The 12,770-nt window shown below is 55.8% G+C and overlaps 1 protein-coding gene across 1 annotated transcript; it reads right to left on the minus strand.

Moving 5' to 3' along the window:
• Positions 1-299: 299 nt before the first annotated feature.
• LHX3 (LIM homeobox 3) lies at positions 300-7,900 on the minus strand. The gene is made up of 6 exons (XM_074608659.1): positions 7,718-7,900; positions 4,793-4,964; positions 4,361-4,563; positions 4,009-4,160; positions 3,717-3,888; positions 300-1,921 (listed from the first exon to the last, which is right to left on the minus strand). The coding sequence occupies exons 1-6, from the start codon at positions 7,785-7,787 to the stop codon at positions 1,503-1,505; spliced, it is 1,188 nt and encodes a 395-aa protein (XP_074464760.1). The 5' UTR covers positions 7,788-7,900; the 3' UTR covers positions 300-1,502.
• Positions 7,901-12,770: the final 4,870 nt, after the last annotated feature.

A 12,770-nucleotide genomic window follows, 5' to 3' on the forward strand; every position in this document is an offset into this window, starting at 1 on the left:
CCCCGACCTGTCAAAAATAGCTTGACCGTGATCCAAGCCTGTGCACGCACAGAGCAATGCTGTTTGCATCTCCCAAGGACTGCCAGCCTCTAAAACTGTCGTCTTTTTGTTTGTTTGTTTGTTTCAGCTTATCAAAGCATTTTTACATCAGTGGGTTTGCTCCTGTATTTAAAGGGAAGAATGTATTTCAGCACTTTGTTGAGCCATGACATCGAGTTTTGAGGGCTTTTCCTTTTATTTTCAGGTATTGCATTTACCTGTATTGATGCTTTAGATGTGAATTTAGCAAAAGACTATTTAAAGTTTAGCTGACAAATTTATTTGTAATCTTGAAGTATTTGATCATCAGAGAGAAAGCGAGAATATAAATAAAAGACACTGGACATTCACATAATCTACAGTTAATTCGATAATTTTTTTACAGAGAACAATATACATATTGTCTTGCCTTTTTCCTCACAATCAGCTCGCGCTTTATTGGCGGAAACACACAAACGCCGGGAACAGAGAAGTGTCGCCAGGAAAGTGTCCGCTCGCCCCGACACGCTCCCAGCGGTGCCTGGAGAGCGGCTGGAACTAAACCAGCCAAACCCCCCCGCTGAGAGACCCCCCCCGAGAAGGTATTTGGCAACAAGACATCAGGGTGATTTTTGAGACACTTTGCAGTAAAACCGTTGCAAAGGAATGTGAAAGAAAAGCATAAAATTCACAACCCAGAGCCGCTAGTGTTCCTGGGTCAAGAAAAAAATCGCCTCTTGACCTCGTGATGAAAGCGTAGTTATCTGGTAATAAATACATCTATTCACGGTTTAATGCTTATATGGAAGAATGAAGCTAGCAATCTACAAATTAAAAAGATGAGAAGCAGAATTAACATACGATTTTCATTTTACAAAGGAAAAGGGTTGTTGATAAATGATTGGCATATTAAAGGGCATTTCATTTTAGAAAAGTTAATGTAAATTCAAAATAAAACAAAACATACCGCATCGGTGCACTTTTTAAAAAATCTGCTGGAAGAACAGAGAAGTTTTCTACCATGGATTTCTGAAGCGATTCACTATTAACATTTCTCCTATAGAAATATAGACATTGTCACACCTTTTACCGTGGATGAGGACTTTATTTTCTCTTAAAAAGGTTTCGGTGTGGATGGGTGATGAAGCAAAGTCCTTGCATTGGAGAATGCACTGACAACAGAAAGCAAAATACCTTATACCAAATCTGTAAAGCACAAGTCTTGGTGTTTAGTAAAGACACGATAATCAGTTTCGCTTGGACGCTCCGTATGTTAATCGCTGCGGGGCGGCTGCTGTTGCCCACCGTCCTCTGCCAACCCGCTGCCGGGTCGCCCTCCGAAAGCTCGGCCGCTCTCTCCGTGTCGCCACGCTTTCCTGCCCCGCTCGGCAGTCACAGTTCATCCCTCCTTTATTTCCAAGAGTAGACGATGTTTACCAGCACCGAGTCCTTTCCCTTCCCACTGCAGGGTGGTGGACCCTGTATCAAAATTGACCGTGGTCGACTTCATCCAGCCAAGAGGCCGGGCTGGCGGGGAAATCCGGGTATCCCCCGCTGCTGCCGGTGGAGAGGTCGGAGCTGGGTCCGTTCCCGGCCAGGACCCTCATGGACTGGGGCACCCCTTGTCCGCTTTGTCCCATGATGCCCAAGCCGTTGTCTGGGTAAACCAAGCTGGAGATTAAAGGCTGGTGGCCTGGCAGTGCTTGCAAGGAAGCTGGTGACTGGGGTATCCCGTAGGGGCTGTTGGATCGCAGGTCGTGGTACTGGTCCTGAGCTGGGATGCCACTGTGGTCCAGAGCAAAGCTCCCGTTGGTCCCAGCCTGTCTCCCCAGAGCAGGGGACGCTTCATTGAGATTGCTGTAAATCCCATTGGAATGGCTCATCTCGGACATAGAGGGCTCATCTGGAAGGGAAATAGACTGGTTTTACTGGGAGAGCAACGGCCACGGCTGGCAGCGGTCACACGGGAACTCCTGCAAGCTCTGGGTATAAACGCATTAGACGGATGGGAGCTGAGCAGCCACGCACTTGCCACTTGTAACTCCTTATTATTCCTGTCCTTGGTGACGGGTCTGCATAGAAGGCCACAGGATTATTTTTTTTTTTTGAGTATAAACATCTAATACATTTGGGATTTTAAAAATATGCATTAAAAATACATATTAAAATATAAGATTGTGATTTAAAAATAATCCTATAAAGCAGAATGTGAGTTCAATGTCTTTCCACCTTTTGTTCTGCGTTTCTCTTTGGGTTTGAGGTTTATCCTGAATTTTTGTATCATTTTTAAGAGCTACCTGAACACTCACAGATGCAAGAAAAACACTCCATTGCTGAGGAAAAAAAAAAAAAATTACATCTCAGCAGTATTTGTCTGCTCCGGAACAGGCTAATGAAATGTATTTGTATGACCGAGAAACACTTCTGAAAAATGGGCAATATTTCTTAAGTTACCAGCAAAAATTGTTTGCATTCGTTAGGGGCTTTATGGACAGTGAGAGCTGCTCGGTTGCCTAGGATACAAACCTGTTTGTGGCATCAAGCTATCAATAATTGTTCAACATTTTTTAGTTATTATTTATAGTATATTCATATTTAATGACGCTGATGCACTGTGTGTATAAACAGGCCTGAAAATCAAATGGTTTTTAGGAACACGGGAGAGAAGCTGAGATGCAAAGCGGTGTGTGTATAAACATACATGCATTATAGCCATGTGTCTGTGTCAATATGTACACAGAGTTTTGCATTTCAGCTCCTCGCCTGTATTTCTGAAAACAATACACACACACAGAGGCACGTTTGGACACTGCGGCAGCAGGGACCAGGTAACGCCGGCAGAGCCCACCTGGCCCTGGGGCAGCTCTGGGCTGGAGCTGGGTCCGTGCAGAAAGTGCCCCCACACAGCGCCGCAGGCACCAGTCCCCCCTCAGCCAGCACAGGGCCGTATCCTGCCCCTGCAGCAGATGCCCTGGGGTCTGGAGAGTACGGGATGAGGCTATGCAGGACAAGAGTTAGTGGAGGTATGTCCCTGGGTTTATCAGCAGAAATCTCCGCTCCAAAAGTGGGACCCTCCGATGCAGAAATCTCCCGACATACAGCAATCTCCCATGTACTGCACAGTGGAGAGGTAACAGCTGCCACAGAACAGGGAAGAGAGTCCTAACTAGTAACTACGCAAATGAAACCACCCCTAAATAGGATGAAAAAAAAATAATAATTCTACACGCTTTTCCCCATAGAAACGTTCAGTGATTCCAGACTCTGTTTTTTATATTTCTAAGGGTCCCTTGCAAAGACTGCGTACGAGCAGCGGCTCTAACTCCCGCAGCGCCCGCCCGGGGAGCTCTCTCCCTGCTCTCCCTGCACCTTTTGGGACCCGACACAGCCTCCCCGGAGGGAGAGCGGAGTTTCCCCTGCAGTTCCTCAGCCACGGCTGCCCCTCGCTGCCGCGGCTCCTGTTCCTCCCCCCGCAGCCCTGCCAGGACGGGGCAGCCGGGGCCGCACCGCGGTAAATCCCGCAACTCTGCACTTCTCCCGCCTCGGGCACTTGTTTTCACTCATTGTATTATGGTTGAAAAATACTAACGCAGCAGCGAGAGGGTGAAAGCAGCCTAGACACGGGCAGCAGCTTTGCAGGGAGGACGCCGACCGCACTCGGCAAAGCCCCAGCGGGGGACGGGGCTCTGGGGACCGACCTGTGAAGGAGACCTCGGCATCGCTGTCGGGCCCCTCCTCCTGGATGCTGTCCTTGTCGGACTTGGAGGTCCCCCGGGACCGCTTCATGTTCCTGAAGTACTGACCCCACCGTTGCCTCCCCGCGTCTTTCTTCAGCCTTTTCTCCTTGGCCCTGCGGTTCTGGAACCAGACCTGAAAGCAGGGCACGCCGGGGAGCTCCCTCTCTGCGGGGCCGGCTCCTTCCCCGCCGCCCCCGGCCCCGCGACCCGGGCAGACCCGGCGCAGGGGGGGGCCAGGGCCGCCCCGGCTCACCTGCACCACCCGCATGTCCAGCCCCGTCTCCGATGAAAGCTGCTCCCGGACGTGCCGCGCCGGCTTGGGCGAGTTGTTGTAAGCGTTTTTGAGGGTTTCCAGCTGCTTGGCCGTGATGGTGGTGCGGGGCCTCTTGGCCGTGGACTCAGCCTCTGCCGACACGGTACGAGTTAGGGGCGAAGTTACCCCGGAGCGCCGCCGGGGACGTGCGACCCCCCCTCCTCCCTCCAGCCACCCCCTGACGGCAGATGCTCCCGGCGCCCCTCCCGCCCGCTGCATGAGAGTGTCCCCGCGGGCCCCGGACCGCCTCCGTCCTGCCCTTGGGGAGTGGGGGGGACGGGGCAAGGGGTACCTCTCTGCTTGGCCGTCTCGTAGTCTGCCTTGCAGACCAGCCTGCTGTCCTCCATGAGGTAGAACTCGTCGCCGGTGGCCAGCTGCCGTTTGCAGACGATGCAGGCGAAGCAGTGCAGGTGGTAAACGAAGTCCTGGGCCCGACGTACCACCTGGGTCGGGGGGATGCCCTGCTGGCAGGCGGCACACTTCGTCCCGAAGCGCCTGAGCGGGGGGGGGACAAGCGGCGGCCGCTGAGCGCGGCGGAGGAAGGGAGGGGGCGGCTGCCCGGCACGGCGCTGTCCGCGGTGCTGAACCCGCCCGCCGCGCCGCTCTCCGCGGTGCTGAACCCCACGCGTGCCCGTGCGCGGTGCTGACACCCACCCGCGCTGTCACCCCCACCGTCCCCGGCTTCTCCCGGTCCCCGGCCATCCCCCGTCCCGTCCCCACGCACTTGAAGAAGTCCTCCTTGCAGTAGACGCCGTCCCCGCGGCTGAAGCACTTCTCGGCCAGCTGCGTTTGGCAGTCGGAGCATTTCAGGCACTTGCTGTGCCAGTGCCGGTCCAGGACCTTGAGGATGAACCTGTCCACGATGTGCTGGTTGCAGCCGGCGCACAGCGGGATCTCTGCGGGGAGGCAGCCCCCGTCAGCCCCGCCGCCTCCCGCCGCCGCCCGGGACCGCCCCGGCCCGCCGCCCCCGGGGGTTGCTGCTGCCCGACGGCGGACGCGGGGCTGGCCCGGGGAACGGCCCGAAAAATATCAGTATTCGTTCAAATTCGTTGGCGCGGCGACGTGTGAGCCGCTCCCCGCGCCGCGGAGCGCAGGGAACCCCGGGTCGCGCACGCCGGGAGAAGAGCCCAGGGGCACCGGCGAAAACGAGAAGGGAAGTGAAGGGAACGGAATTAACGGCCGGGCCGAACCGCCGGCAAAGTTGCAACGCAATTATTTCAGGCTCTTTTTCCTTTTCATTCACTTCCAGAAGTCACCTGCAAATAACGGCGGGGTAGCCAGGGAGGGGTCGGGAAAGAAACTGCTAAAAATTATGAGAATTGCACTGAAAATAAAAACGCAGTAGGCTTGTCCCGTCGCCCTGCACATACCGACGGAGATGATAGAAGGATACAGATAACAGAGAAAAAGAGATACAAAAATAATCAGATACAATAGAAAACGAAAATGTATAGATATATAGACATAAATATATAGATATCGGTATACAAGTATAGATATAGATAGGTACGTAAAAATGTGGATATAGAGGTACATAAATATAGATATATCGGTATAGATACAGACGGAGCAATATATAGACACGGCTGTATGGATATAGATAGATGCAGACGTAAGAGTATCTATATGTAAAGATAACTGTATAGAGATATATAGAGATGTATAGCCGTGGGGTAAGGGTAGAGGTGGAGATGATACCGTTACAGATATAATCATCTCCTCAACAATTCACCGTGTCCAAACAAATAACCCCAATAACGGCAGCGCTAAAGACAGTGGCCCCGGCCCCGGGCTGCCAGGGGAAGACCGGGCTCGGGCACCGGCACGGTAACACGGCACAGCCCAGCACAGCCCCGGGCACGGTAACACGGCACAGCCCCGCAAGGTCCCGGTAAAGCCCGGCCCGGTCCCGGCCCGCGGCTCTTACGCTGCATGGCGACTCGGCGGGCCGCGGTAGCGCCGATCCCTCAGGCGGGCCGCGGGCACTGGCTCATCTTCCGCGGGGCGCGGGCGCAGCCCCCACTGCCCCCAGCCCCGCGCCCGTCGCCGCCCCCCGCCCCGTCGCTGCCGAGGCTGGACCGGGGTGCGGAACAGCCGCGTTCCCCTCCCCGACCTCCCCAAATCACGGCGGCAGTTGTCCCCCCCGCCCCGGCCACTGCCACCCCCGCGGCCCGGGGATTTAATTCGCTAAAGCTGGTTATTTTTAGCTGCCGGCCCTCCCCGCCGGTGCCGGTCTGAAGCGCCGGGCAGGGCACCGCGGCGCACTGTATTTAATCCGCCCCCCCCCCCGGCACATCCCCTCCCGCCGCCCCTTCCCGGTTGGGCACGGCGGGAGGGTGACGGCTTCGGGGCGCTGGTAAACGAAACCTGGGCGAGGCCGCCCCCCGACGGGGCCGGGGCGGGCGGGGGCCCGAGCCGTGGGACGCCGGAGCGGGGGAGGCAGCGCCGGTCGCTGCCCCGAGCTCGTTTTGAGCCGCAAACCCCGGTATTTCCCCCCGGCCCGGGCAAAGCACAGCGCGGCTCGGCCCCTCCGGCGGCACGAAACCCCCGCCGGGCCCGGTCCTGCCGCCGCACTGCCCCGGCCCTCCGCCACGGTAAGCCCCGGTGAGCCCCGCTGCTCCCTTCCCGCTGCCTCCCCGGGCCCCGACGGAGCCCGGCCGGGGACCGCGGTGCCACGAACGGGCTTCGCGTCCTGCGGAAAAACGACGTTTTCGCGTCGTTCCTTCTACCGGGGGTTCGCTTTCGGTCCCTCCGATAGCAAAAGCATCTCCTGATTGCCGGGTCAAATGCGCAATTACCGCGGCTGCTGTGACGGCACCGCGGAGAGCCCCAGAGAGACTAAATCGGGCGACAAGCGCCGGGCAGGACCGGGGGCACCGGCCCGACGGCGGGGGGCTGCCGGGCTGCCCGGCAGGTCCCGCTCCCGGTGACACCTCGGCCCCCGCACACCGGCGGGGCCCCCGCCCCGCCTCCTCGTTGTTTCGGTTTTAAGCTCCCGTCGGGCGCTGTCGACGCTGGCGAGAAACGGGACGGGTCCGCACCGGGACCGGACCCACTGCCCCGGACGCGGCTCTGCCGCCCTCGGTGAGAGCCCCGGCGTCCGGGACACGCCAGGGGAGCGCGGCCCCATCCTCCCCGCCCCGACAGTGCTGTCTCGTTCGTTAAACGGGAGGAAAAAAAATAATTTAGGAATGGAATTAGCGGGAGGTTTTCCAGAGGGGGTAAACGCCGGGTCGGAGACGGGCGGGGTGGCGCAGGGGGTGCCGCCGTCGGGGGGGAGCCGGCGGGCAGAAACTCCCCGTTTTGTTCCTGCCCTCGTTGCGCGGGGAACGGCGGGACCCCGGGGCAGGAGCCGCCGCTCCGCAGTGCGGGGCAGAGCACCCCGGGATGCGGGGGGCAGCGGGATTGTCTCTGATGTCGGGGACGAGGCAGGAGAGAACGAGAGGGAGCGTGGGGCGGGCGGGATGGTCCGGGATGGATCCTCCGGTGCCGTCGGGCCGCCCTCCCTCCCCTGCAGCCAGCCCCGACTGCGGACCCGACGGTATCCCGGGGAGCGCGGAACGGCCGGGCCCGCTCCCATCGGGGCTCCCGGAGCCGCTACCTGTGCTTCCGCGGGGGGACGCGGAAGTTTGCGCGCCGCCCCCCTCACCTGGGCTCCGCGGGAAGGGGCAGAGCTCCGCTGCCTTCTCCGAGCCGGCGCGGACCCGCTCCAGCAACATCGCGGCTTCCGCGGGTGCGCCGGGCGCCGTCCGAGGTGCGCGGGTGGCTGCGGAGGAGTGGCGGAGCGGCGCGGAGGGGAGCGCAGGGAGCGGCGCGGGGGCTGGCCGCCGCCCGGGGCGGAGCGGGGCGGGCCGGGGGCGGCACCGCGCCGTCGGGCCGGGCCGCAGCTGGGCCGCGGTTCACCGCGGGGCTCTTTAGCATCACAAAAGCGGGAGGAGACGGGGAGGGGGTACTGTCCCCTCCGCGTCCCAGTCGTGTCCGGGGTCGCCGCGCCCGACGCGTGGGCTCACGGTTGCAGTCGCCGCCCTCGGGCGCAAAGCGGCCCCGGGGCCCCCGCAAAGCCCCCGACGGCGGCAAATAGTGGGGGGAGGGAGTCGCCGTCGGGGGCAGCCTCCCCCCGGGACCGGCCGCCCCCCGCCCGCCCCCGCGCCCGGATTTCGTTTGCCCCCGCGGCGCGGGTCTCCCCCGGCGCCGCCCGTGGGGAGCTGGAGGGATTCTTCCCCCTCCGGTAATTAGTTAATGAGCACGGGGAGGTAACGGCTGAGGAGTTGTGTCTGACCCATGGCAATCTGCGCCCTGGGGCTGGCGGAGGTTAATTGCACTAATTGAGGACAGGGCTGGACATGGACTTGCGTGGCCGTGCGTGTGTGAGTGTTCATGTGTGTATTTGGAGGTACAAGCAGGGCGGGGGGTGCGCGCTGGATCACGAGTGTGCACATGGGGCGCAGGGGCGCGCACACGCAGGGCTGCGGGTGTAGCTGTGTGGGTGTGCGTGGGTGTGCGCTCGTTTGTCCGGCGTTTGGGTGTGTGATTGTGTGCGCAAGGGGGGCTGTGCCAGCCTGTGTATCCGTGGGGGTGTGCGAGTAGGGGTGTGCAGGTTTCTGTGTGCATGCGGGTGTGCGTGCCTGCGTCTGTGCCCGGGGGGGCTTCTGCTCCGTTCCGTGGGTGCTTGTGTGTCTGCGTGTGCGGCGGCGTTGGTGTGTGTGCACGTGTCCGTGTGCTTGTCCGTGGCTGTGCCGGGGGGGGCAGCCCCGTGCGTGTGTGCATCGCTTGCCCCAGGCAGCCGGAGCTGATAATTGTGGTTGTTACTGTGAGCCTGTTAATCCCCCGAATCCCTTTACCTCCTGCTCGCAGGGGATTACAAATTAATAAAAGCAGCTTAGGGGCGGGAGCCTCCAAACACACATATGTTCCTGCCGGACGGCAGCACGGGGACTTTCGCCCGCCCGTGGGGGCAGCCGGGGAGCGGGTCCAGCGCCGAGCCCCCAAGCCCCCCGACCTGGCGGCACCCGCTTTGTCCCCGCAGCAACTACTGAGCACCCCTGGGTGCCAGGCTGCCTTACTGCCCCCTCCGGATCCTGCTCAGCGCAGGGCTGCAGGGGCCGACGGCTGGGTCAGGACTGCCCCCTCTGATGGTTCGTCTCACCGGGGGACGGGTCCCAGCCTGGGGACAGCTCAGACCGGTACGGCTGCAAAAGAATGCAGGGAGATATTTTGGGAACCAGGATCTGGGGTCCCCCAACTAAAGTACCTAGAAACGTCAGGCTGGAGTTCGGCTGGGGTACAGGGACAGCACGGGTGAAGCATCATCCGTACTGTGCTGCAGAAACACCAGGTATCGCAGAGAGTCCTGCTGTGTACCACCAGCACGGGCTGCGCTTGGACACCTCAACCCTCCCCAGGGCCATGAACAGCTTCTGGGGAGGCAAGTGACGACCCACATAGACTCTTTTAAGCTCAGTTTTATAAGTGGATTTTTAGTCTGATCCTCTAAGGAAGCAGTTTAAGAAAGTGTGTCTGTGGTGGTGGCTGTTCCCTGGTGCACGGGGCAGGGTGGTGGCAGTTGTGGCTCTGCAGGACGGAGGGCAGTGGCCAATGTCCCGCTCTGGACCATCAATGGCACATGCCAGCCCTGCGCAGCCTCATGTTTTCAGCCCCACAGGTCACTCGCACTGTGGCACCATCTCAGCAGGTTTCCACAAAAGCCCCTTTGGCTGATCTCTGCATGCTCTCACACCCTCCTGCTCACCATGTAGCAGCATCAGACCCCGCACCTCTTTAAAACAAGACAGCAGATGTATTACCCTTGGGTGGCAAGGACAGGACACTCTTCCCCTGCCCCAGCAGGGCCAATGTCTGCGTTTGCCCTCAAGACATTTAGGCGATGAGCCCCTTCTTCAGGTCCCCCTTCAGGGGAACATCACTGTTTTCCAGGCAAGGTCACAGGCCAGCAAGGAAACGCAGGTTTCCCCAGAGAAATAGGTTGCGTTGCCAGAGTTCAAAGAATGTTATCTATGAGTTTAGAAATCTTATTGATTTCTAAAAATATCTTGGAGTACTTCTGCATGTAGATAAGTCAGTATTTTTAACACATCCCCCACCCCACCTCCTCAGTGGCACCGCAGATGCCAGCAGAAGGTGCAGAAAGATTCAGAAGCAGCCAGTGGAGGTTTGCACCATTTGTGTACAGGTGTATATATATGCCTAATGTGCAAATAATTGGTCAGAAACCCACAGTTTTTCCATCGCTCCTGCAAACAGTCACTCACATTTGATAAAGTTACGGGGTAACAGTGAAAGAAACGGAGTAAAATTTACCTGTTCCTGGTACTTTTCAAAATTAAGTACCTACATAAAATGACCAATGTGGTTTGAAATGGACATGTATAAATGCTATCCTTTCACTGCCATTTACCTAAAAAGAACTTGAAAATATAGGTAAAAAGCGAAAATGCACCACTTTGCCCAAATGTTTGCGATTTATTTTAAACAAGCACATTAATTTACAGTTTGGTACAAAACGGTCACTTTTCCTTCCTAGAGAGGTATGAGACTGAGTAAACAACCAAACCAACCAAACCAGAATAGACTTGAAAATGTCAAGTTATTGAACAAAAATAAATAAAACATCTTAATTACTGAACTGTTATATTCACTGTTTTCAACACCCGGGACCTCTCCCTAAGCTGGTAGTTCCCACCCAGTTCTGAGCAGGAACAGCAGGACGGATACACCGCTGGAAATTAAAAATTGAGAGTTCTCAGGAATAATATCATTAGGTTTCTTTAGCACTTGCAGCTTTTCTTTCTCTTCTGGTACGTTCCACGGTACTCATTTTTATTGTCTATGCAGGTTTAATGTTTCCTCTTTAAAAACATCTGAAGAGCAAAGGCGGCTCCATGAATTACAAAGGGCCAAGAAATCCTTCTCGGAAACGACTGGTGGCAGCACAGTACGATCCACAGATGAAAGCGGCATTGCAGAAACTTCCGCGGTACAACATAATACACAAATAAAACCTCCAGGACTGAGGAGACGGCGCTTTGAGGCAATTTTTAAAAAGGAAACACTTTGTTTGTAACTCACCCGCCGATAACGCGCCACGGCAGAGCAGCATCGCGCATTCCCCAGCAGACGTAACGTGTCTTCACAGTCAGAGTACAAAAAAGGATGGAATTTGCCATTATAAAAACAGCAAGTAAGAACAAGTAAACCAAGATTTACACAGCGGAATTCAAAGTCAAGAAAACTTTTCCAGACGCAGTCACTACTAGCAGTCAAAGGGAAAGTCTTGGCCAGTGAACTGGTGACAGAGTTAGAGCACCAACACGAATAACCAACATCCCAGTTTCATGTTTTTACACTCTTAGGAAACAAAAGACCACCACTGGAGGTTTGAGCATCGGTTCGTTTTGTCATGTTTCCAGCAGGGTCACAGCAACATGAAACTTAATGGTGTGAAACAAAAAAACCCCAAACTTTACTCCAAACCTGCATTTGCTGCTGTTTTAATGGCAAAATCACCTCTACAAACCTTCAAAGCCTTTTGTTTTCCTCTGCAGATGAAAATAAGCAGAATGAGTCAAAGGTAACCAGCTCGCGCCTGTGTATTTGGTGGAGTTGTGAACACCAGCAGTAACAACCGATTTTTCAACTTCTGAACGTGCAACGACACTGGCAGCAGCATGTTCCGCAGTCCCACAGGAACTGGGCACGTTTGCCAGATCCAATACTTGCTATCCTGCGGTTTTGCTTTTGTGGTGTGGGGTATTTGTTGGGGTTTTTTTTTGAGAAGCTAAGTGTCCTTGCTTGTTGGCTAATACCAACATCTCCCCAGATTAGGTCACTTAAAAATTGGCCAGTTTTCAAAACTAAATTTGGAAACTCTGGGCTTTCCTCTTAACGAGCCTCCTCCTGGCCCCTCTTGCTGGATTCCAGCACAAAGCGAGAGGCACCAACCAGCCAGCCCGGACCACGCTCCACGGCTGGTTCACTACCAATCTAGCTGCTGATGAGTCGTCTTAACATTCAAGCCCAGGTGCTGTAAAGATAATTATAGGGACTCTTAGAAATTCCTAAAGAAAAAAGACCCATGATCGCTCCCTGTGCTAGAACTTTTGAACAGTGAGGGCCCTTAAAAAGCACCAGCTGACTTAATGTCAAAATTGAAGAGATTTTTTGTTAGAGCACAGGCAGCAGCAGTTGCCCACAGGGGCTCCTGGCTCGGCAGATCCGTGCGTGGCAGCAGGCAGGAGCCGGTCCCAGCCTCCCGGAGAGAGAGCACAGAGTCAAGTTTCTCACATTGGAGCAAGAGCCACAGGGTGCATACAATAAACAGTGACGATGGCTTAAGAAAACCCCAGATAACGCACCTCTATGCACATCAGTGCCCCGTGAACGGAGATTTTTTCCCTCTGACATATGTTTACAATAACTATGGCAGGTTATTACTTTCTGTGTATGTTATTTTGATAAACTCAAGGAACAAGGGACAGTAAATCTTTGAAGCTCAATTTTGTTATTCCAATTGGAAGCTGCAGAAAGTCGTGTCAGAAATGTTTAGGTTTGTGAACAAACAAGATTTGATTAAGGAAAAATATCCCCGTTGAGTTTTTGTGCTTTTAGACCACTCTTGTTGTCAGGCTTCAAACTTTTTATGCTAGGGTTTATGATGGAAATAAGAGGAAGACACACTAACAGTA

The sequence above is a fragment of the Larus michahellis genome, chromosome 15, assembly GCF_964199755.1.
Source record: "Larus michahellis chromosome 15, bLarMic1.1, whole genome shotgun sequence".
NCBI classification, from domain to species: domain Eukaryota; kingdom Metazoa; phylum Chordata; class Aves; order Charadriiformes; family Laridae; genus Larus; species Larus michahellis.

Coding starts and splice junctions, on each gene's coding strand:
- LHX3 (XM_074608659.1), bottom strand. CDS start 7,787: ATGTTGCTGGAGCGGGTCCGCGCCGGCTCGGAGAAGGCAGCGGAGCTC. Junction 4,564..4,792: donor TGCAAGGAGGACTTCTTCAA/GTGCGTGGGGAC, acceptor CCCCCCGCTCAG/GCGCTTCGGGACGAAGTGTG. Junction 3,889..4,008: donor TGGACATGCGGGTGGTGCAG/GTGAGCCGGGGC, acceptor CCCTGCTTTCAG/GTCTGGTTCCAGAACCGCAG.